The sequence below is a fragment of the Beta vulgaris genome, chromosome 6 (assembly GCF_026745355.1).
Source record: "Beta vulgaris subsp. vulgaris cultivar EL10 chromosome 6, EL10.2, whole genome shotgun sequence".
In the NCBI taxonomy this organism is placed as follows: domain Eukaryota; kingdom Viridiplantae; phylum Streptophyta; class Magnoliopsida; order Caryophyllales; family Amaranthaceae; genus Beta; species Beta vulgaris.
In genome coordinates, this window is record NC_079207.1 from 18,805,434 (window position 1) to 18,831,295 (window position 25,862).

The window sequence follows — 25,862 nt, forward strand, 5'->3', positions numbered from 1 at the left end:
ATAACTACTTTACTTCTTTCCTTCCATCTAAATTTGCAATCGTATACAATAATATATTTGTTTTTCATGTATATTTTTAAAATATCAACTTTCATTTGTCAATGGTCAAAGTGTAAAGTGTGAATAATTTCGGGAGTATAACACAACTCCTAATTTTTTGTAATGACAAGATGGATCCATATTCAGGAACCAACATGTGCCTTTTGCATGCATGTCAAAAAACCCAATATAATAATTGTAACCCTTTAAAAGTATATTGAAAAAGATAGAATAACTTCATCGTAAATAGTCTAACATAGTTTAATCTTACAATGGATTGGCATTGCATACGTCATAAACTCTTTACATATAGCCAATAAAAAACCAACTTTTACCACAGCTCCCTAACTATAAAAATTTAGTCACTCCATATCCAAATATAAATGCACGCTATGACATATTGCATTGTATAGTCAAACTAACTCTAGTTTCTATATATACATACATGTATACTACATAGTCCTCTATACACAAGGCTGAATTTCTATTATACGAGAGTAAATCTCAGTATAGTAGATTAAGTTTTGATTCATAGATTGTTGTCGTTGGATTGATCATCTTCTTCATTCTCATAAAACAAGCCATCAACGATGTTATCGATGAGGGTATCAATGAAGGCGTTGCAACTGACGGTGAAGATACGACCTACTTTCTTCCGTGCACTGGAAGAATAAGCAAAAGCCGTCGCCGCAGTGATTGCCGCCAAACACGCCCCTAAGCCTTCACTTATCCCTTGCACGTCCATTTTTTTGAACACGGAATTGCCTGTCGTTAATTCCACACCAATTGTCGCAGCAAACACTATCTACAAAACAGAACATTAAGAATATTCACTGACCATCGTTCTTTACTTACATAAGCCTCTAATTTCGGATATATGATGTCATTTTTTATTTACAATCATTGGCAAAATTATTATCTCTAGCATGCATGAGAATTATATAGTCAACGATCATATACATCCAAGTTTGTCACGTCTTAGTTACATGTGTTAAAAGAGATATAGTTGAGACTTGAGAGTACAAATTATGTGTCTACAATAAACAATAAGTTGATAATAGTATACCCAGGTATGTTCATTTTTATCACTATATATACAAGTTTTAGTTATTAGTTAGTAGTTACTAGCATTTTTTGCACGCGATGCTTGCTTGGATTTTTTTCAAGTCAGAAACTCGGTTTTCTTTGACATCAGTAAAAGTCAAAATCTGAACGTTAGACATACGAAGTATAATTGTTTTTAGTTGCAAAATTTGATTGGTTTAGTCTCTGTCAATTAAGTTTCTCACCAGTCTTTTTTTTTACTTCTTAAAGTTAAATTCTATGAACAAAATAGAAATTTTATTGAATTTATTAAGGATTTCTAATATTATAATTTTTTAGTTGATTTTTGAATTAAGTACACTACTTCATATATAGATAGTGAAGAAAGTGGACACTTAGATTTCAAGTAAAATTTTTGTGGATGTGTTTGTGAGTATGTATTGACGTTGTAATGGATTGGTTGTAGATTGTAAGATAATTTTTTTTTTAGTTTTTGTAAAGTTTCCTAATTTGAGTAATTTGTATAATTTAAATTATGCAAGTTATGAATTTAGTTGACTTGTGAGTGATTGTTAATTATAATTTTATTTTCGGTATTTTTGTTTGAAGGCCCCCCTTTGGTTTGTAAATGAATTTGTAATTTAAAAAGGCAAAAGGAGTAAAATAGTCTTTTCATTCAGGGACACCGTAGCTTCCCCTTCCCTTATATTAATAGAGATTAGTTATTTATTAAAAAACAATAACCAGATATGACATATCACACATATTAATCTCTATTCGAAAGTATTGTCGTCTTCATTATTTGTGAAAATTCTCTTAATCTAAGCGAAATAAATTTTTCTATAGCAAAAATTCATCCATCGAATGTACCAACTATCAAGAATAAATCCTAATTTCCAAGCGTCTCAATTTCGAAAAGTAAAAGATATTTTCTTGAAATCATCCTTATCTACTAGACTACCACCTTTGAATGTCATTTCGTCGTCTTCATTGGACCACGTGCCCACCTACAATAAGCCAATAATATTATACGCAAGTATGTTTTTTTGTTGATTACCTATCAAATTTTTTTCGTGAATTGCTCAACTTTTTCTATGTTTTTAAACGACAACTATCAAGTATCAAATTGGAAGTCACCCTTTTTGTATAAAAAGCACCCAATCCCGGTCCCCTGTATTGTTTCCAAAATTGCCTAATCTTTGGCCTCCTTGACACACACTACAATCTCCTATGAGTCCTATTATCTACTTAATATGCAACACCACCTTATAATTTATAAATACAGTAAATTGGTAAACACCAAAGTAATTTTATAGTTTTCCTAATAACTTATTTTTGTCGAAGATTCCAAAAGTATTTTAAGACGAATATGATGAAAGGACATTTTGTTTTTGGTTATATAAAAAGCCAAAGGAATTTGATATAGATGTCATTTGGTCTCATCCCTCAAATCTTCATACCATCCAAAACTTCACAAAATAAACTAATTAGTAATTAGCATCAACCTAATAAAATAATACTCCTATCTAGTACACTTTGTTTTCCATCTATATATACTTCCTCCGTTTCTTTTGAAGTGACACATTTCTTGTTTTCACGTTTGTCAATGCATTATTTTAACCATTAATATCTTCAATTATTAATAAGTAAAAATTATACAAAGTTGATATTAAAAAAATTCACATTCAGACGAAACTAACAAGATCCCACATGACTATGTTTTTCCTAAATGTAAATCATCAAAGCTAATTAAAGTTTAAACTATGAATAGTAAACACTATGCAAATGTGTCACTTAAAAAGAAACGGAGGAAGTATATACTAATATACTCCCTCCTTATGTCCCCTTTAGAATTTTTATATACTAATATATCCCCTCCCTATGTCCCCTTTAGAATTTTTCATTTACTTTTTGCATAGTGTTAAACAAACATTCTTAATCATGGATATTTGTAGCTACCTAATAATAAAAACTATGAAAGCTGATAGTCTGAACTTCAAATCGACATGAAAAAGTATCTAACAATCGAGATCTCAGGTAGCTCTAATGGTGAGATTTTTTGGTTAGAGTTTGTAAGATTTGTCTTCGAAAAAGAGATCTGAAAGTTCAGAAAAGGGGTTAGACGGAATATTTTTTAAAGCGTAACATTCTCTTATAAGAAAGAGAAGATCAAACAGTACTGCTACATGCTATTTTCCTAATCTATGCAACATATTTTAAATTCAGCCAATATCTCGAAGAATCTTCATTGGATTGTTGTTCATCTCAAAATGATGTAGAAATTGATGTAAAGCATGCAGTAAGATACTAAGATCTAGGTAAAAATTAAAGGGATCGGAGTTGGAGGGAAAAGTACCATAGCAAGGCGACCAGTGATGATCTCAAAGTCCTGGCTCTTCTTACTACTTTCTATATACTCATACAAATTCACCAAAAACGGTGACAACAACTCCTCCTCATCAGTACCATCATCAACACCACTACTACTGTCCTTTGATTTGGTGATGATCATCGTCTTGATTACCCCGTTTCCACGATCCGAAGCGTATGATCTGAGCGTGCACAGCCGTGGCTGTAGGATGATCTTCACCTGACCTGAGCTGCTCGACGAGTCAGCCGCCACCCTCGGCGTCTGCCTAGGTGGTAGCAGCTCGCAGTACACAGCATGTGCCGCCGCCATTGAACCTAAAATTGATTATTACAAGTAGCCCGGAGATGAAGCAAATGAAAAGACTAACAAGAATCTTTCTTAATAGACACTAGTGAAGTTTGGATTTTTTCTTTGTTTGTTTTAGGGTAATATTAAGGAATTTTAGGAGGAATGGAAAGAGTACACGTAAGGGTAAGGAGTTTGAGGGGTTAAGATTGGCTACGTGCTTACTTTTATTGGGGTTATGAGGTTGCTTTCAAGCGTTGTGGAACATATAGTTGTGGTGGGACGTTATACTTTGAAGGGAAGGGAAGGAAGATAAAGGTAGGTTTTGAGTGTGCTCAAAATTTATAGTATTGTCTTGACCTTTTGTGAATTATATTGTAGTACGTAGTACTATAGACTTTAATTTGTGAGGAGGAAGGTGTCTTGGTTAGATTGGTAGAAGCTTCAATGAGTGGTTGCTAGGCAATATTATTTTTATTACCGCTACCTATTTTTATAGGAAAATGTTACACTTAGTTATTGATGGTTTTCTAATTAACGAAAATCCGAGTTAATAGTGATAATAGATACTTCCTCCGTAATTAAAAAATGCAACATTTGCTATATTTGAAGTAGCACAAAAAATGCAATAATTTAAAACTTGCGTCTTTTAGTAAAGTTTTTTCAACAAGATTACAAAATTGTCATTACATAAGAAAATAATAATCTAACTATAACATCCTAATTTTCATTCCATTTTAACACAAACACATTAATATATATTAATGATTCCACACATCACAACCCCCCACTCATCATCACCACCCATCTTGTTTTCACCACCACCACCACCACCTATCTCGTTTTCATCATTTCCACACATCACCACTACCACTACCTATCTCGTTATCATCATTTCCACGCTAGTACAAAACCATCGATTTGCGTCGGACCTGAGACCATCATTTGTGTCGGACAACAGTCCGACGACACATGTCTTGACGCAAATCGGGAGACATAATGTGCGTCAGATGAGGAAACGACGTAGATACAGAGCTATTTGCGTCGAACTTACCCGATGTCCGACACACATGACCCGTGAGCCCCAACCATTTTTTAAGCTATTTGCGTCACATGTAGCACGATGTGAGACACAAAGCATGTTTTTTTATTTTAAAAAAAAAAGAATCTGCGTCACATGTATCATTATGTGCGACGCAAATCATGTATTTTTTGTTAAAAAAAAAAATGAATCTACGTTGCATCTATCACTATGTACGACACAAATCATGCCTTTTTTATTAAAAAAATGTATCTGCATCCTTAGCAAACATCATGATCCCAAACAAATGAAAAACTTAAATTTACAGAATGTATTGCAAAATCTGCGTCGTTTCCAAACACAAATTGTATTGCAAAAAAAATCCAAACATGATATGTTTGCAAAAAAAGACATGATTTACAGAAAATTAAAAAGAGAAAATTACTGAAAATTACTAAAATCGTAAAAGAGAAAATTACAAAATTACAAATATTACTTAAAATCAACTTGTAACTGTGTATAGTTGAATTACAGAAAATCAAAAAGAGAAAATGAAGATAAGTTGAATTTCAACTCAAAACGTTATGTCTTCTTCTTCCTATTTGGCTATCGCATTAGCTAGTCCATTCCTTCCCCTTCCTTTGAACTCCACCCGAGTTTCTGTAGAAGTTGAAGTTTATTACAGAAAATAAAAAAGAACACAAAGAAAAAAAAATAGAAAAAACAACAAGAACCTTGGGATCTGGTTCCGAGAGAGGTTGTGACTTTGCGATCTGGTTCGAAGCACCAAAAAGAAGGTCTCACCGACTCATGTCTCCTTCCTCTCACCGGAAAATTGCTGCTCGTTAATACTCCGTAGAATTGACTCGGTCGCTGCTTGATAAGAGGCGAACCAGTGAGAGAGATGAGAGTTAACTTGATAATGGTGAGAAAGATGAGGCAAATCGGGTTGAGAGAGATGAGGGAGATATAGGTTTAGAGATGGAAACGGCTGAGAGGCAAAGTGAGAGTTAAAGTGGGCTTTTTATGTTGTGAGGCAATCTGCATCGCACATCCAGCCCATTCGATGCAGTTTTATTTTTTTGGTTATTTAATCATTATTTTCCCAATTCATCTACGTCGGATAGGCCCTACGTCCGACGCAAATCGCCTAATACAAGGAAATGCATCGCATAATAAGCGCACAATCGATAATCTGCTTTATTCATGTGCGTCGGATGTCTATGGTCACGCAACACAAATCCTCTTGCCATTCATTTGCTGGGGGTATTTGCGTCGAACATTGAATATAATTCAACACAAATTGTTTGTTCTTGACCATTTGCGTCAGTTCGTCACGCATACGACGCAAATCCGACGCACATCACCACCACCCCACTCTTCACAACCACAACTCGACCGCCAATCACCGTCGAATCATCACATGACCACCAAACCTATAATTTAACTATGAAGAGGAGCAACGAAGAGAGAAGATGGCGAAAAAGAGCGACGAAACATAGAGAAGATTGGGTTTTGGGGGTCGATCCATTGTAATTTGGGTTTGGAGTTTTGGAGGGGTCGAATCTGGGTTTGGGGTTTCAAAATTGGGGTTTTGGGATCAGAATTTGGGTTTGGGGTTTCAAAATTGGGGTTTGGGGGTCGAAATTTGGTTTGGGGTCTCGAATTCAGGATTTTTGGGTTTCAGATTTGGTGTTTTAGTTCGAAATTCTGGATTTTTGGTCAAATAGAGAGAAGGCAGTGATGGGTGGTGGTGGTTGGTGCTGAGTGGGTGGTGGGTAGTGGTTGTTGGTTGTGGTTTTTGTGAAGGCGGTGGTAGGTGGGATGGATGCTGGTGACTGTGGTGGTTGTTGGTGGTGAAGGTGGTGAAGGTGATGCTTAGTGCGGTGGTCAATGATTAAAGTGGAGTTTGATTATTTAATCTTCTCTCGCATCCTTTTCCCCTAATACATCTTATTTCATTATGAAGGAAGTATATGAATTATGAATAAGAGTTTGGAGTATTGAGTTATAACGAAGATACCATTAATGCATGAGGTTTTAGATAAGCATAAATGAGCACACTGATATAATGTACTCTCTCCGATCTTATTAGGTTACCCATTTCTTTTGCATAAAGTTTTAGGAGAAACAATGTTGTGGGATATAGAAGGAAAGAAAAACTATTATTTTATGTTAAAGTTGAATGTATGTGTGATGGAAAGTTAGTGGTCTCATTCCAAAAATAGAAACAAAAGAAATGGGTATCTGCGTCGCACATCCAGATCATTCGATGCAATTTCAGTCTTTTTGGTTATTTAATCATTATTCGCCCAACTCATCTGCGTCGGATGGACCTCTACGTTCGACGCAAATCGCCTGATACAAGGATTTGCATCGCATAATAAGCGCGTTCGACGCAAATCTGCTTTAATCATGTGTGTCAGATGTCTATGGTCACGCAACGCAAATCCTCTTGCCATTCATTTGCTGGGGTATTTGTGTCGGGCATTGAATATAATCCTACACATATTGTTTGCTCATGACCATTTGCGTCAGTTCTTCACGCATACAACGCAAATCCGATGCACATCACCACCACCACACTCTTAATTCACAACCAGAACTAGACCGCCAATCACAGTCGAATCATCACATGACCACCAACCCCATAATTCAACAATGAAGAGAGAAGATGGCAAAAAAGAGCAACAAAACATAGAGAAGATTGGGTTTTGGGGGTCAATCCGTTGCAATTTGGGTTTGGGGTTTGAGTTTTGTGGGTTTGGGGTTTTGGAGGGGGGTCGAAATCTGGGTTTGGGGTTTCAAAATTGGGATTTCGGGGTCAGAATATGGGTTTGGGGTTTCGAATTTGGGATTTTGGGGGTCAAAATTTGGGTTTGGGGTTTCGAATTCGGGATTTTGGGGTCGAAATATGGATTTCGGGTTTCATATTTGGCGTTTTGGTTCGAAATTCTGGATTTTTGGTCAAATAGAGAGAAGGCGATGGTGGGTGGTGGTTAAGCTGATTGGGTGTGGTGGGTAGTGGTTGTTAGTGGTGGTTTTTGTGAAGGCGGTGGTTGGTGGGATGGATGTTGGTGACTGTGGTGGTTGTTGGTGGTGAAGGTGATGCTTAGTGCGGTGGTCAATGATAATGAAAGTGGAGTTTGATTATTTAATCTTCTCTCGCCTCCTTTTCCCCTAATATATACATCTTATTTCATTACGAAGGAAGTATATGAATTATGAATAAGAGTTTGGAGTATTGAGTTATAACAGAGATACCATTAATGCATGATAGATAAGCATAAATGAGCACACTGATATAATGTACTCCCTCCGGTCTTTATTAGTTTACCTAATTCTTTTGCATAAAGTTTTAGGAGAAACAATGTTGTGGGATATAGAAGGAAAGAAAAACTATTATTTTATGTTAAAGTTGAATGTATGTGTGATAGAAAGTTGGTCTCATTCCAAAAATAGAAACAAAAGAAATGGGTAAACTAATAGGGGACATCCCAAAAAGGAATACAGATAAACTAATAAAGACCGGAGATAGTATATTATAAGCATACGTGCAACATATCATACAGTAAATGAAGAGAGAGAAATGCTCTCACCTTGTTAGGAATAGAAACCTTCTTTCTGTCCCGTCCAAAATTCACCTAACGCAGCATCATGATACTCACACCCATAGGCACCATAGCTGTAGCTAGCTCACTAATTTCAAACTCAAACTCCATTGTTATGCCACGTCCAACCTTCTCAACCACTTTTCCCAATTATCTCGACACCTGCATCTCTATTCGGAGACCTATTGCCCCCAAATTCCTTCAAATTTTCAATTTCCCAACTCAAAATGGAGTTCAAAAGGGCGAATTCTATCGGACTCGAGTCGGTTTGACCCAGATGGAGCGAACACAATCCGAAGTTTCAACGCGCGGATCTCAAATAGATGTTCTATCCCAAAAAACGCAACGGGATCCGAAAAATTTCTTTGCTTTTATGAATCAAGTAATGGATATCCATCATCAAACGACAATACAGATACGTTTTCCAATCCTCGCTCCTAATTTACTTTTAATTATGATAAATTGCTTATTACTGTGTAACGTGGCGAATTATGAGCCAGGATTAGTGTCCCTCTTCACTGAGCTTTGTTGTGTTGTCACCTGTAGACTGTCTCTCTTCATGTATAATGCTAAGTTCTGCATATTTGAATTGTGGCTAGGTTTTTCTCTACTTAATGGTGGGTATATAAATTGGGGAATACTGAAGCTAACATATCACATAAGCCTTCTAATCTTTCTTCCTTCTCCACCATTTACTTTTGAACTACCATTGTATATGTCTTCTGCAAATCAATCAGAAAAAAACTCAAACTATGCGGATATTGTCCGATCCTTTCCACGTTCCAATTTACCTATGCACTCCTCATCACCAGATGGTGAGATTGGAAATTCCAATGCATCTCGAAATCATAGCTCAACCCAAGTACCAAGCTCATCCTCTAAACACCATACCGAATCAGGCTCAAATGTGGGACCTGACAATCTCAATACTGCTGCCCATCACTCACCTGAACATACTAATGCCCCTATCCATAATTCTCCTCCAACTGACCCTTCTAAACTTCCCATGAACGATGGGATGGCTGGAAGCCCTCATCCTCCCCCTAACCCTGAACCTGATCCTTCTCTCTTAAATGATCTAGCAGCTTCTTGCCTTCTAGGTAAGCCTTTTGGTGACTCCATCCCAGTCTCTGTTGTAACAGCAAAACTACGTCGTCAATGGAACATGATTAAAGGTCATGTGACGTTTGTGGATATGGGAAATGGATGGATTATGTTCAAGTTTGCTAACAATGAAGATAAATTAGCAATATGGAATAATAGGCCCTGGTATGTCCAAGGATTAATCCTAGCCCTTTTTGCTTGGCAACCTGCTTTCAACCCGTTCACATTCCAAATTCACATACTCGCAATATGGGTACGTCTTAATCTTTTGCCTCTTGAATTCTGGTCTAATCAGTGCCTTTCATACATGCTTAAATCAGTTGGTCCTATTATTAGGATTGATGACTTCACACTATCACGAACTAGAGCTCGATATGCTCGGGTTTGTGTAGATGTTAAGGTATTACAAACTGTCCCTGGTTCTTTGCTAGTGAATCTTCATGGTGTTACTAGAGAAATCTTTCTTACATATGAAGGCATGTTAGAGGTATACCCCTTGTGTGGATCTGAGGAGCATACCTTAGACTCTTGCAAGGAAAAAACAAATCATACTCTTCAGCTTGTGGTGGACAAATTACAGGCTAGCACTATTAACCCATCAACCAAGCCATGCCCTTCAAACCAAGCAGATTCTGACTCATGGGAGTCCAGTGGCAGATGGATTAAGGTGGTTCCTAAGCGGAAAAGTCGTACCCCTGCTACCATAAAGAATTCAAAGGCAAAATCTTCCTTTTTTAAACCACCTCCTACTGAAACCACAAAAGCTACTGCTCCAGATAGTAAGGAGGCTAACCTCCCAGTTGAAACTCAAACCATCCCTCCTGAACGAAAGGCAGATATTGTTCCTAAACCTAATAAGAATCCTAGTCCCACGCAATTGTTAACTGATAAGGAGGTGGACTCTCTCTTAGCAACGGAAACAATAGATGAAGCAGATCCTCATGTTGCTGAGGTCCTACAGATGCTGGAAACTACTATCCTCCCATCAAGTTCCCTCCTATGTTAAATGAATATGGATCTAATATCCACCAGGTTAGCCCTTCGGCATCAGATTTAGCACTTGCTCGTGAACTGTCAGAGGCAGATAAATTATTTATCGAAGCCTTAGGCCCCCACAAATAAATGTCAATCTCCTCTGACTCATCCAAGAGACGCCGAACTGAAGATGAGGCTGACTCAGCATCATCTAAGCAAATTAAGAAAAAATAATGAAGAAACAATGATAAATAGCTTTTGTAAGTCTTTTTTGGATGCCTTCACAGACCCCTTTTTGCCTACTGAAGTTGTCAACTTAGATTTAGGTAATTCTACTATACTAACGAATCATGTAGTAGAACTATATGCTAAAGTATGCAATGACTATCCTGTTATAATAAAAAATGAAGTTGTATGGTACAATATGGAAGGACTTATATATATATGTTCTAAAATGTTTAGCCTTTGGTTAATCCCCTGTATATGTCAATATTCACCTGTGCTAAAAGGCTATGTGTTGGACATACTCTATCCTTACATTGCATTATATTGTGATACAAGGTGGTTCAGCTCAGATTTTCATAGTATTATTCAAGAGCATACTAGCAGCCGAATTACAATGAACACCATACACCTAAGAGGCTGGTCCTCCCCAATTGACACAATTCATGGTTGTCAAATACAAGAAATTATTCTGTTTTGGGTAAGGAAAAAGTATATATATATTCATCCTTGCAAATATTTACTCCCAGTAGGAACAAGGACACTAAATAGGCTGCAAGTGGTAGAACATCTACACTTACAACTTAAGCACTTATCAATTCAATGTAAAATTTCTTGCATCTGTAACTCCGGACAAGTAAGTTGGCCCAAATTCTGTCTTGAAAGAGAATGGTACTTTATAAGACTATCTTTACTTTATTATGTTTATTTAAGGAAAACCAAAAATAGTACATTGCGTTTAAATATTAGATATACATCTCATTGCATATATCTTTGGTGCAGAACTATTGGCTGGATATGGAATGACAAAAATCGGGATTGGCTTACGCCTTGCCCAGCATCCTACGATGCCTGCCATAGACTACTATGTCTTTGCCAAATGTTACTTTCGACAAACTTATGGTTGAAAAGTTATTATGCACAACTTCACCGAACAAATAATGACCATGAAACAATTGGTTCATTCTGGTTTCTGCTAGAATGTGTAATTCTCAAAAAGATTAAATACTGGAATTCGATAATTATGAATCTCCAATTGACTCACCAATATGTATATATGTATATTCTTTCTCTTGAGAATCTGAAAGCTTTAGCAAAAAATGTTCAGTTCAATTATCAACATGTGCGCTCGTCGAGAATTGCAATTGTCCATAAAGGTACATATCACTATTGGAAGAGAAATAATAGAACCACAAGCATCCTAAACAACAGGATGATCACAGAATTAAGTACATGGAAAAGAATAGTTCTCTTCACTGCATATAAAAATACCAGACAAGTTATAAATATAAATGAGGCACTATTAGCAAATAAAATTGACAAACAATGCATAAAATTACAACACTAACCATATCATGAAATTTGTTAGTTGGAATATTCAAGGCGCAAAAAAACGCAATGCCCTAAGTGAACTACTTTTTCTAAAGCGGAAATACAATCCTGATATCTTACTCATTCTAGAAACAATGAGCTCGAGAATAAATAAACATAAAATTATGACCACATTAGGATTTGATAATATCAACATTATAGACCCAATAGAACACAGTGGTGGTATTTGGGTATTATGGAAAAATGATTCTTATATAATTACACCACAACCATCAACATCCCGATTGGCACATTTCTTTATTCAGCAAAAAAAACTTGCAATTTTCATTTTGGCTTACTGGTATATATGGCCCCGCCCAACACATTGACAAAAGACAATTTTGGGCAGAGATGACTGAATTCTTCACAATCTTCCACCTACCATGGTGCCTAATTGGATTTTTTAATGAGCTCCTTAACATAAGTGATAAGAAAGGTGGGGTATGTGCCACCCCCTTACGGTGCCAAATTCTTTCTGACTTCATCACATCTTGTCAGGCGCATGATATTCCCAGTCATCCAAACACGTTCTCTTGGAAAAAGCGAATCAATAATCATTATATATATGAAAAACTTGATCGATGTATAACCTCTCCTATGTGGGCAACATATTATCCAAATGCTTTTGTCCACAATGATGCCTACACTTGTTCAGACCATGCTCCCATGATATTAGATACATTACAAATAAGGCAACAAAAGCAACCCAGATTTAGATTCCAAAATGCTTGGACTAATGACCCAAATACACAAAAAATTATTAACAAGCACTGGCACCGGAAACATTCACATTCGCAATATTATAATATAACCAGAAACCTTCAGTTCATTAAACAAGATCTTAAAATCTGGGCAAAGAAAAACTACAGTCACATTCACCAAAAGCTAGACCAAAATCACTATCGACTGAAAAATGTCCAACAACAACTACTACAGTTCCCTAGCCATCCTCACATTGAACAACACTTAGACCGCCTAGTAAGACAACGAGAACGTCTCCTAGCATTCACCCAAAACTATTGGGGAAAATACTCGAGAAAACAATGGCTATCAAAAGGCGATAGAAACACTTCGTTTTTCCATTCCAAAATAAAAACAAGGATCCAACGACAACAAATTTTACGTATAAGAAACCAATTCAATGAATGGGTTGATTCCCCATATGAAATTAAAAACGCATTCCTAAATGAATTTCAAGAACGATTCAAATCCGCCCATCAAAACCCTCGCTCCATATCCTTGCCTCATCTTTGTACGCAATATCTGACTCTGAAAACACCAATTAATTGCACCTATAACAGACAAAGAAATTAGAGATGCTATATTCAGCATAGACCCAAATAAATCACCGGGATCCGATGGATTTGGAGCTAAATTTTTCCAAAGGTACTGGGACATTCTAGGAACAGAAATTTGTAAAGCGATTCATGATTTTTTCAAACACGGCTTCCTTCTGCGTAGTATTAATCATACGTTAATAACATTGATCCCGAAAGTTGCTACTCCTGAAAAACCAAATCAATTTAGGCCTATTAGCTTATGTACCACTTTATATAAAATTATATCAAAAATTTTAGTTGAACGTCTGCGACCACTTCTGGTTAAAATTATTAGTCCCTACCCAAATGCGTTCACTCCTGGAAGACTCATCCATGATAATGTCCTCATCGTCCAAGAAATTCTAAATATCTTTAATAAATCAAAAAGCAAAAGAGGATGGTTCGCGCTTAAACTAGATATGGAAAAAGCCTACGACCGAATAGAATGGAATTTTTAAAACAGGTCCTCCAAAGTTATGGTTTTCATAACCAATGGATCAAATGGGTTATGCAATGCATTTCCACAGTCTCTTATTCACTAGTCATAAATCAAGAGTCTACTTCTATTTTCAAACCGACTCGAGGCATTCGACAGGGAGACCCATTATCGCCTTATCTTTTTATCCTATGTATGGATGCTCTATGCAGACAACTAGACACTGAATCAAAATCAAGAAAATCAGGAATCGAAATTAAACTTGCTCCACGAGCCCAAATTATCCCCGGACTATTTTTCGCTGATGATGGTCTATTATTTTGTAAAGCAAATATGAATTCTGCCCACCGCCTAAAAAACATAATCGAAACTTTCTGTAATAATTCTGGACAATTGGTGAATTTTCACAAATCATCAATCATGTTTTCAAAACAAATACCCAACGCACGACAAAGAGCAATTGCTGGTATTTTTAATATGACACCAAAGGCTGTATTGGGAAGATATTTGGGTGTTATTTTCTCAAGCTATAAACCAATGACCACTGATTTCCATCACTTAGCTCAAAAAATTGATAACAAAATAAACAATTGGCACAATCATTGTCTCTCGAAAGCAGGAAAATCAGTGCTTATCCAAAGCCACCTAGAATCTACCCCAGCTTATCTTATGGCCACCACTCAAATTCCTAAGAAAATTTGCAAAACAATTGATAATATTAACCGCAAGTTTTTTTGGCGTTCATCGTCCAACACCTTAGGACTACCATTACTGGCATGGTCAAAAATTTGTAGACCTAAAAAGTATGGGGGCCTAAATTTCAGAAAGATGACTCATACTAATGAAGCATACTTAGCCAAGATGGGGTGGAGAATCCTTTACGACCAACAATCCCTCTGGGCCAACATTATGCGTCAAAAATATCTCCGAAATACTTCCTTTTTTGAGTATAAAGCAAAACCAAATGACTCGCAAATTTGGAAGAGTATCCTCCGATCACGAGAATTAATAAGAAAAGGTATACGTTGGAGAGTTGGAACTGGTGAAAATATTTACTTCTGGATAGATAACTGGTGTGCAAATCAGAGTATAATTCAACTTTTAGACCTTAGAATAGATTCGATTGCTAATGTAGAACTCACCGTTAATTATGTCATACTCCCTACAAATCAATGGAATATTCCGCTCCTAAACGAATTAGTCCCCCCACATATTGTACACATGATCCTAGGAATTCCAATCCCCACTTCCCCCACCCCAGATAGACCTTGTTGGGGGTTGACTAGTTCTAGTAAATTTTCTGTAAAAACGGCTACCTGGTTAGCACATGGCATTACACCTGATACTATTCCATGGCAATACAATTGGATATGGAAAATTGATATTGCTCCAAAAATCCAGATCTTCCTATGGCAATGCCTGCAAAACGAGCTTCCAATTAAATCCAACCTAAGACACCGACAAATCACGACTGATATCATCTGCCCAATTTGTCGCACCAACTCTGAAACTATTGAACATTTATTCTTCCAATGCCCTACAATTTATCAATATTGGAATTCTCAGCTAATACAACAGAAAATTCGAAATATAGTGCCCCAAGATCTTTCTCAATGCCTTATAAACCTACGACAATACCCAAAAGCATTACAATTATTTTGTTATAATCTCTGGAGTATTTGGAAAGAACGAAATTTACTAGTATTTGAAAATAGTACTCTTAATCCTAATCGAACTTATTACAGAGCTTGGCACCTATATTTGGAATGGAAAACAAGAACTATGATGGATTTTTCTTTTACTATTTCTTCTCTTCCATCTTACAGGGCCCAAAGAACAGTCACAGTCAGATGGCTTCCACCTCCAGTTGGTTATTATAAGTTAAACTTTGATGGGTCAGTAAATGGCTCTTTGGCTGCTGCTGGAGCGATTATTAGAGATTCTACTGGGAAAATTGTGGCTGCTCAAACTTATCGGTTTGTTCAAACCTCAGCTCTTGTTGCGGAAGCATGGGGATTAAGAAATGGCATTCTACTAGCCATCCACCACCAAATTCAAGACTTATACATTGAAGGAGATAACCAAGTTGTTATCAGAATTTTACAAGGGAAATATGATTGCCCCTGGGGCATACAGACTCTCATTGAAGACATACGACAACTTCTTATCATTTCAGATTCTATACCATTAAACATATATTTTCCGGGAAGCTAATCGGTAGCGGACGATCTTCTATCAAAAAAAGATCACATTAGTTCAGCTATCACAGCTGACATTGATCCGTCCACTGACCCTACCCTTCAAAAATATGTAATCCTTGATTCGTTAGGGTACTCCCTTGAGAGAAGGGTGTCCTAACTCTACTCATGTACCAAAAAAAAAAAAAAAAGTTGGATTTTCAAACTAAATACCTTAATATTAATTTCGGTGTTTCTTTAATTTATGGTTTTATAGGCCTTTCTGATGACTACAAATTACTTATGTTCGTTTTTGCAACTTGTTTTTATTAGAGATCCTTTTATATTATCTATTTCATTGGTCCCTGCTACAAAATTTCCCAAAGAGAAACAAAGAATCTCTACGGTTGACATGGTCGACGACATATATAGTATCTTACGTTACAAAATACTCATTGACAAACAGTATTATTATAGTAGTTACAATAATGTTTGATTTTGCTGGTAGGACGTCAGGACGTGAATCAATCTTGGAGTTTGTTTACTCATTTGCTAAACACCGCCCTGATATTTCCTATTTACGCCCTGTATAAAAAAAAAATGTATGTATTTGAGTATTTTTATACTCCCACTCTCCCACTCTCCCACTCTCATCACCTTCTCACTCTCTTGACCCTCCCTCACTTCTCACTCTCTCTCCACTCTCTTACTCCATCTCTCTCATCAACACCAAGAAGAAAACATCCGGCGAGTTTTTCCGGCGAGAAGAGAAATTTCCGGCGAGGACTATTGCGGGCGGCGAGCAGATTTCCGGCTAGGCGAGCAAATTTCCGGCTAGGCGAGGATTCCGGCGAGGTTGCGGCGGCGACAAGATCCTCCGGCAACAAAACTTCGAATTTCCGGCGACATAAAGGTTAGTTAATTTGAAATTTTAATTTTTTTAAAAAAATCGTATTTGTAGAATTTGATATATCGCATGTGTTTGAAACCCTTTAAAATTGAAAGTATGGTAGTTTAGAGGATTAAAATTTCTTGGTGTTTGATTAAAATCTTCCAGTATTTGATAATTTCTTGGTAGTTTAGAGTATTTAGAGGCTTGAAATCATCGCAAAAGGAATGAAATCTGGTAAAATTGAGGCTGGCGCCTTGAATAGGCGCCTGAACCACTGGAAAGGCGCCTAATTTAGGCGTCTAACCAATGGAGGAAGCGCCTTTGTTGGGCGCCTGATCAGTGGTACAGGCGCCTTATTTAGGCGCCCCACCATTGGTGCAGGCGCCTCAATTAGGCGCCCCACCAATGGTACAGGCGCCTAATTTAGGCGCCCCACCAATGGTACAGGCGCCTTATTTAGGCGCCTCACCAATGGCGCAGGCGCCTAATTTAGGCGCCTGTACCACTGGTTGGGAGTTTAATTTACGGGCCTGAATTGCTGTTAATTTTTATTTTTTTTATAGAAAATAATTACAAAATTATATTAATTATGGTGTATTAAAATTGGAAAATGTATTATTGCGAAAAATGAATTAAATAATAGAAAATATAGTTAATGAAGCGTAGAAATATATTTATATTAGAACAATTTTAATTATTGAATGTAATTGATTATTCATATTTTAATTAAATGTTATACGTTTAATCAAAGATGAGTGGGCGAGACAAAGGCAAAGCAAAGTGTTTGCCTACAGATTCGGGTCATCGTCATCCTCATGATAGAGGGGTGACAATCTCATCGAGGAAGGCTAGAGAGTTGCTTTTCAGGAGCACTCAGTCTTCATCAGGTGCAGAAACGGAGGAAGTACCAGAGATTCTTCCTTTGTCTGTTGCATTGCCTACTAGTATTATGGACATTGAGCCGTGGAGACCTCACTCACCATGGAGAGGCAACCCGATGGCGGGGGACGATCAGGATGCGGGTGCTTATTACGATAGTCAGCCGGAGCATCCATCAACGGACGCAGAGGAAGGTCGTCCGTCTCGGGGATGCAAACCACGTACCTCTCGTGGTCGTTTTGCACGTTCTTCAGATGGAGCATCGTGCAATGCTCCGGGATCCGGGAGTAGTAGGCCGGGCAAGAGGAAGGGGGCGGAGGAGGACACTTCATGGCTAGTACGTGACGCTAGGCCAGGTGGGCCGTTGGACGGTAGTGTCATACCTAGTTTTGGAGGCCACATAGCGGCACGCGTTTGGGCTGGGGAGGATGAGAGGACTATGTTGAAGTGTCATAACCGGGAGAGGACGTGCAGTAAGCTTCAGGCGTGGTACGCTAGCATGACACCCGAGGTTCAGGGATGGTAGATGCTACTGGATTGAGGCACTTGCCTGAGATCATGTTTGAGCATTTGGATCAGCCGTTGATCTGTGCGTTTGTCGAGAGGTGGCAGCCCGATACGAACTCTTTCCACCTCCCTTTTGGAGAGATTAGTATCTTGCTACACGATGTCAGTTCTATCCTCCATATCCCATCAGATGGATGGATTACAGGTGACTTTGGTTCATGGGATGACGTGAAGAGTTCATGTGCAGAGCTATTTGGGATGGAGAGAAGCGCCTTTTTGAAGGCGCATTGGTCCGGTGGTGGTGTATTCATTGATTCTTTGATAGAGAGATGTTTGCTCCGGATCGGAGCCGACCCACCAGTTTCGAGGATATATGCTGACCCTCCTTGGTGCCACTCTATTCGTTGATAAGGTGGTAACCGAGTCCGTCCTTGGCCACTGTCGTTTTTGTCTTGTAGCCCACAGGATGTGAGCCGGTATTCTTGGGGTGCGGCTACACTAGCCTATTTATACAGGCAGCTTGCATAGCTAGTCGTGCTGATTCAGCCCAGATTTGTGTTGCCTCAACGCTATTGCAGGCATGGATTTACGAGTATTTCCCATGTTTCGGCCTAACCGCACTAGGAGGATGAACCTATAGGATCTGCTTCGGCACTGAGTTGGGAGGTTCGGCATGAGAACAGGGGGATTGACCGACTACTGAGTATTCGACAGGCATTGGATCAGACGAACGACATGCAGCCTGATTGGTTACCTTATGGTATATGTCCGGTATCTGCTTATCCTCGTAGCACGTACTACGGGTGGCTGCGATACTTGGATATCGTGAGCCGTATATGCCAGATCGTACTTTAACGCCAGCTTGGATTCATTCAGGAGGTTCCCCATCATTTTGGAGCCGGAGTCTTGCTATAGGCCTTCTGCTGGGGAATAGGTAAGGGTAGACTTCTCATTTACGCACAGCGACAGACATGGGATTTATTTCCACGTGCTCACAGCTTATGTTGGGTGGTCTGCAAAAGGCCCCATTCCTTCGATGGCGACAGATGCTTACATGCAGTGGTATGATGCGTACTCCCATCGTTTCATCATTAACCGCGACTGAGTTGCCAGATGGTGGAGCGGATCAAATTATGTTGAGGGTTTGGTTCCAGATCAGGTATCTTTTAATGTATTACTTATTAAAATTAAGTGTTAATAAAATTATATTTTGAATACTAACTTTGTTATATACTACTATATGCAGGTATTAGCTTCGATCTTCGGTATGATGGACCCGTTTATTGAACGGGACACCAGTGATCTGCCCGATGATATTCGAGCATTATTTGATGGACTGTTTGGATGGTATGAGGCATGGAACCGTACCCGTGGTGTGGATCGACGTCGGAGAACGTAGTCATATTTTGTATTTTTATTTGAACTAATTATCGATTTAATGAGATTTGTATTTTTATTTGTATTTTGATATGTTTTAAGTGATTATTTTTTTATATGTATTTTAACATTGATTAGTAATCTTATTGTATGAGGTTGACGTCTTTTATTCTAAATCTATTTTGACTCTAGTGTATATTTTTTTATATATATTGTTTCTATCCATTTGAATGTAATTTCATGACTTTATGATATTTCATGTAACTACTTAGTGCTTCATTTGCATCTTATATCAATATAATTATCTATTATTTGTACAATTTTTATGATTATATAACTGTGTATAATTTGTTTATGATTAAAATCTATTTACTTCTACGCAAAATAATCTCAAACATGATTTTAATAAACTGTCCTTTCATTTAATAGTAGGTATGTACAATGTTAATTACAATAATATGAACTTACAACTAACTCTAATATATATTACAATAACAATTACATTTGAACTAACTCTAATATTCAATTACAATAATAATATCGACTTTAATGCTATGATGAACATTCCATAAATTAATCCGGCTAGCATAATAAGTCTCCCATCCAACTACCAGTTTCATCTCTCAAATCAAACCATTGTACTGCAATTGGAGGCATCGGGAAATTAGGAGCCATGAATAAGCGGATGTAGTGTTGATTACGTGCTCCAAGGTGTACCATAACAAACTCATAACATGGTCGTGTGACCTCGACTGGTGCAGTCAATGGTAGAATAGTGCAGCAACCCCACAAAGTACCTGATTCCCCCACTGTAAAGTACATCACAACGCAATTGTACAAGGTAGCAACAGCATACAAATCAGCAATAGACTCCATCCAATGTGCCCGACGAGCAGGACCTCTGGTGTGCATGATACGAATTCTCGCTCTATCGACGTACTCTCGTCCTCCATAAACATCCTCGTAAATTTTTTTCATTGAAATTTCGTTGTAAAGGTGTTGACGAGCGTGTGGCCAACGATCTTCTCCACCATTGAAAGCATCAGCAACACACCTGAATCCGCAGTTCCCATCACCTAAGACGTCATTCCACCCAACTATAAAAGGGATGATGATATCGGGTACGTTATCTGCGTAAGGAAATGGATCTGCTCTTCTTTCAAATCTCTCCGGTTCAAATGTTCTTGTCGCATTTGAATCTGTTACATAATAAGAGTTACGAGTATTTTTGTATATCAAATTGATAAATAACATAACAAATCAGTTCATATATGTGTACCTCTATCTCCACTAGTACGAGTCGATGGATTTGCTGCACTTGAATCTGTTATATAATAATACGAGTTAGACAATTAACACAGTAAATATGATTGATTAAAAACGTATTAAATAAGTCATCAAAGAAGTTAATTGCAGTAAATATGTGTACCTCCATCTCTAGTAGATCGGGTCGTCGTAGTTGTACGAGTACGACTACGAGACCTTGATCTATCCCGGAATTCGTGCTGGGCATGTTCGAAACCACTCGGGTCACGTCTAGTAGATGTTGAACCAGGAGGCCTACCTCTCGTAGAAGTAACTACATGAGGCTCTTGAACTCCCTCGTCCTCTGGGTGTAACTGCCGACGAATAAGGGCTGCTATACCCCTCCTAATCGCAGGATCAACCTCAGAAAGTTCATCAAGTAATCCCTGAAGATATTCAACATCCTGATCACATTGACTAGCGTAATCCGATGCATTTACACCATCTCCGATCACCAAACTCTTGAAGAAAAGATGAATATCATCAAGATACAATCCCCCGTTTTCGTTAATAGCAAGTTGTATGGCACATGCACATGGGATACCAAAAGAAGACACAAGCACACAACCACAATAATCAAACACTTCCCTACCCATGGTTAGGCGTTTAGTGTTTTCCATTTTCAGCATATTGAGACAGTAATGGGAGACATGACCAACCAAATGACGAAAAGGATCTATCATATGTTGTCTTCCAATTCTGCCCTAGATTTCTCTAAGCTATCCCTGATCTTGATCATCTGGCTATCTATGAACAAATTAACACGTGCGAAGAGCGTATCCAAGGCACAAGTGGAAGTTTGTAGCCACGCTTTCAGAGCTGCATGTGCACTCTCCACCCTACATGTGGTTGTGTTCCCAAAATGAAGCACGTTGTTGGTCCATGCTTTAGCAAACTTGGTCTTATGTGGATTCAACCACGTTGTCTCAACATAATTAATAACGGAGGGCTTCCATGCCCAAGCAGACTTCAAATTTCCCAATGCAACCTCATAATTATGTTCTGTGTTTGCATTTACTACACTCCACCAATGACCAACACGAAATCGCTCTCCAAATTCCGCCCCCCACATAATCTACTAACTCGTGCCTCCACATCTTTGTTAATATGCCATGTACAAAGAAGATGAGTAGCAGCTGGAAAAACTTCCCTAATAGGTCTAATCAAACCCAATTCTCGATCTGTAAATATGACACTCGGGCTCACATCATCGCCAATTAGAATACGCAGACACTGCAACACCCACTGGTAACTGTATGCACTCTCATCCCTCACTATGGCATAGGCGATAAGGAAGTTCATATTTGTCGGTGCCACCCCTATCATCTCAATGCAAGGCATACCATAGCGATTCGTTTTATATGTTGAATCGATGCCAACTACCCATGGATAGGTACGAAATGCGTTCGTACCACCAGGATGAGACATGAATGCATGAGTGATCACTCCATCATCATCCCGTAATGACCAATACACATAGTTTTTCGAAGAGCAAGGTACAGAAAATTTTCAGCTGAAGTCCGTTCTTCACGCCCTTCCATCTTGTAAAAATACCTCTCGTTGTATATATGCTTTATCGTTTGGTGAAGATGGGGGAATGCCTCATTTACAGCAGCTTGAATGTTTCTGGGTGCGGTCTCGGCATCAGTCATCTGTCTAACCATCCGCCTAGCATCATCATTGAGCCCACTAGTCCGTCTGTGACCCTCCGCATATACTATGAATGCGTGGTTGTGGAAAGCATAATCACTATTCGGAATAGACACATGCCATTTGTCCCCCAAAACCAACCTAATCATAAAATTACATCCACAAAACTTTGTCGATGTATTAGGTCGCACCATAATATTCGGATCTACCTTATTTCCCGAGTATCTCGCCCCCCTAAAACATTTCAAATAGCAACGCAGTGGACCAGTCGGATTCTGCTTATACGAATCAATAACCAATTCGAACCCTATGGAAATTGCAATTTCATTAAGATGGTTAACCGCATCATTAACCGTTGAGAATGCATCAGTTATCTGAAATCTACCGTGATAATTAACCCCGTCCCCATCATTGCTCGAATATGGAACCTAGTAAATACCATAGAAGTAATAGAAACTATTTAATAAATTATATATCTAAATCACATAGTTAAATTACATATCTAAATACAAGTCAGCAGTGGTGATTAGGCGCCTGAATCAGATGAGAGGCGTCCAATAAAGGCGTCTGCACCAAGGTGAGGCGTCTAATCAAGGCGCCTGTACGCAAGGTGAGTCGTCTAATCAAGGCGCCTGCACCATACGTCAGGCGTCTAAACGAGGCGTCTGACCAATGGTGCAGGCGCCTAGATTAGACGTCTCACCATTGGTACAGGCGCCTAGAGAAGACGCTTGACCTATGGTGCAGGCGCCTTGATTAGACGCCTCACCTTTGGTACAGGCGCCTAATTAGGACGCCTGTAAGCAATTCATAGCCAAAAAAAATACTGCTTCATATTTCATGTTTTTTATAATTTAGGATGAACTTTTAACCTAGTATAATATGCAAAATATTATAATTTAAATAATTTATGTCTACTATATTATAACTACTCTAACATGTTAAAAATAAAAATATAACTATTATAATATTATTTAATTCTACATATATCACTTTATGTAAATTCTACATCTAATATGTTAAAAATTATATATAACTCTTATTATAGGTATAAATCTAAATGTAATTGAACATTTATTATGTTAAATCCAAATGAGAAATTTAAATATAACTACTCTAATATATGCTAAAAATCTACATATAAGACATTCATTGCTGAAAATATAAGTATAAGTATTATAATATGCTAAAAATCTACATATATTCATGTAAATTCTACATTTAAGCTCAAAAACATAGTAAATTTTTACAAATATTCTACCATGTAAAGATATTATTGTTTTACATATTCTAAACGGATATTTTAAGCACATGTAAATTCTACATCATGCTTTGACTTAACTCTAAACAAGTTAGGCGCCTAAAATTGTCAACCCATATGGACTGGTGAAGCGCCTAATTTAGGCGTCTAACCATATGGTCAGGCGTCTAAATTTGGCGCCTCACCATATGGTTGGGCGTCTAAATTAGGCGCCTCACCATATGGTTGGGCGTCTAAGTTAGGCGCCTCACCATACCGTTGGACGCCTAACTTAGGCGCCTGACCATATGGTGAGACGCTTAAATTAGGCGCCTGACCATATGGTAAGACGTCTAAATTAGGCGCCTGACCCTATGGTCAGACGCCTAAATTAGGCGCCTGACCAGTTTCGTGGTCTAAAAAACTCACATTGTTTGCCATTACGCCGGAGGAAATTTTTCTTGATTGGTCAACGCTGCTCAATGTTGGTCAACGCCGGTCAATGTTGGTCAACGCCTCCAAATACCTTGGTCAATGCCGGAAATTTCTTGAAAAAGAAAGCCAATAAACAAAGTTTGGAAAGTGAAAGTGAAATGTGTGGAAAACATGGGAAATGTGGGGGTTTAAATAAAGAAAGGGAAAGAGGAAAGGAGAAAGGGAAAGAGGAAAGGATGTCATGTATTAAAAAAAAATACCATGTATTTTTGTACTAAAATACAGGGCGTAAATAGGAAATATCAGGGCGGTGTTTAGCAAAGCCCTTTGTTTATTTAGACTGGCATTCTTGGTATTAACTATTGCGTACGTAAAGAGTCGTATAAAACTATAAGCCCCAACACTAAAGGGCTCAAGAGTGACATCAGTTATCAACCAAATTCTTGCCTAATCCTCGCTGATGAAGTCATCTATATCTATTACCACAAGTACATTCTCTCGTTCGGTCGTTCCACATGCTTTTTGTAATATCTTACCCTGTCTTAGCTAATTAAGAATCAAGAAATTGTGGTTACGGTTGATGAAAGATTAAGAAGCCGAATGATTGGCAATTTTTTTAGTGGGCATAAACTGTAGCCATACTGTTAGCATGTGAACCCCCATCCCAGCTAATAAGGCTAAACCCCCTTTCGTCCTCATCCATCCTTGTTAGCATGTGAACCCCATCCCGTCAAATTGAGGTGTGTAGGTTAATTTGAAATGGAGGTAGTATATTTCTAAAAAAATAAAAATAGATAAACTTTATATTTAAAAAAAATAAATCATCTAAGCAAGTGTTTTGTAGTTTTTACAAAGATCAAACTCAATCCAAACAACAAATTGTGGTTTGCTTGAAATCACAAACCAATCCACAATTTTGAAATTGCAAACCAACCCAAGGCGTTGAAAACGGGTTGGATTACAATTGGATGCGGTCCAGAAACACATTCTGAATAGCCCTAGTAGCAATGTCTCCAATAAGCCTATTTAAGAGAGTGTGCTTATACACATATTATATCCCTTATCTTAGGAGATAAAATTTTGTGAAATCCATTATCTTTTAGTTATATTGCCCAAACCTCCCAATATTAAGATGCTTTATTATGTAAAAATTAAACTTTCAAGGACTGTCTTATAAAGGAAATATATATTCCCTCCGTCCCAATTTATTTGCTACATTTTGCCATTTAGGTGTGTCCCAATTTATTTGTTACATTTACAAATATTTCTAACTCCTTCCTTGTTTTTGTAAATATTTCCATATATAGTACATAGGTCCCACAATTTACCTATTTGTTTTTTTGTTAATTCTTATTATGGCAATGGTCTTCACTCCCTCTTTGGTCTTTGTGATAAAGCAAATGTAGCAAATAAATTGGGACGCAGGGAGTAATTAGTACCAAAAGGCTTCGAAAATTTCAAGACGACACTTATGTTTAAGGAGGCAATCGAACTGAAGTCAAATCATTTATAATTTTACTTCAAGATATCATATTATCCACTTTAACTTTTTAGCTTTTTGGCCAAGTATTCTTTGCACCTAACAAAAAGAAATCTATAAAT

General features: G+C 37.8%; 4 protein-coding genes across 4 annotated transcripts; 1 reads left to right on the forward strand and 3 right to left on the reverse strand.

The window, feature by feature from the left end:
- Positions 1–229: 229 nt before the first annotated feature.
- LOC104896087 (stress enhanced protein 2, chloroplastic) lies at positions 230–4,051 on the reverse strand. Its single transcript, XM_010682786.4, has 2 exons — positions 3,440–4,051; positions 230–844 (listed from the first exon to the last, which is right to left on the reverse strand). The coding sequence occupies exons 1-2, from the start codon at positions 3,761–3,763 to the stop codon at positions 569–571; spliced, it is 600 nt and encodes a 199-aa protein (XP_010681088.2). The 5' UTR covers positions 3,764–4,051; the 3' UTR covers positions 230–568.
- Positions 4,052–16,829: 12,778 nt separating this feature from the next.
- On the forward strand, positions 16,830–18,272 carry LOC104907874 (uncharacterized). Its single transcript, XM_048645753.2, has 2 exons — positions 16,830–16,888; positions 17,619–18,272. Exon 2 carries the CDS (start codon positions 17,619–17,621, stop codon positions 18,270–18,272), a length of 654 nt encoding a protein of 217 aa, XP_048501710.2. The 5' UTR covers positions 16,830–16,888.
- A 1,940-nt stretch (positions 18,273–20,212) lies between these two features.
- LOC125498843 (uncharacterized) lies at positions 20,213–22,415 on the reverse strand. Its single transcript, XM_048647139.2, has 3 exons — positions 21,060–22,415; positions 20,910–20,954; positions 20,213–20,829 (listed from the first exon to the last, which is right to left on the reverse strand). The coding sequence occupies exons 1-3, from the start codon at positions 21,616–21,618 to the stop codon at positions 20,213–20,215; spliced, it is 1,221 nt and encodes a 406-aa protein (XP_048503096.2). The 5' UTR covers positions 21,619–22,415.
- On the reverse strand, positions 22,378–24,573 carry LOC130591780 (uncharacterized). The gene is made up of 2 exons (XM_057395692.1): positions 24,255–24,573; positions 22,378–23,013 (listed from the first exon to the last, which is right to left on the reverse strand). The coding sequence occupies exons 1-2, from the start codon at positions 24,264–24,266 to the stop codon at positions 22,378–22,380; spliced, it is 648 nt and encodes a 215-aa protein (XP_057251675.1). The 5' UTR covers positions 24,267–24,573.
- Positions 24,574–25,862: the final 1,289 nt, after the last annotated feature.

Excerpts from the sequence above, each read along its gene's own strand:
- LOC104896087 (XM_010682786.4), bottom strand. The coding sequence starts at position 3,763 with ATGGCGGCGGCACATGCTGTGTACTGCGAGCTGCTACCACCTAGGCAG. Across the intron at positions 845-3,439 it reads TCACTGGTCGCCTTGCTATG|ATAGTGTTTGCTGCGACAAT; the intron begins GTACTTTTCCCT and ends TCTGTTTTGTAG.
- LOC104907874 (XM_048645753.2), top strand. The coding sequence starts at position 17,619 with ATGAGTGGGCGAGACAAAGGCAAAGCAAAGTGTTTGCCTACAGATTCG.
- LOC125498843 (XM_048647139.2), bottom strand. The coding sequence starts at position 21,618 with ATGATAGATCCTTTTCGTCATTTGGTTGGTCATGTCTCCCATTACTGT. Across the intron at positions 20,955-21,059 it reads CCGATCTACTAGAGATGGAG|ATTCAAGTGCAGCAAATCCA; the intron begins GTACACATATTT and ends ATTATATAACAG. Across the intron at positions 20,830-20,909 it reads TCGTACTAGTGGAGATAGAG|ATTCAAATGCGACAAGAACA; the intron begins GTACACATATAT and ends ATTATGTAACAG.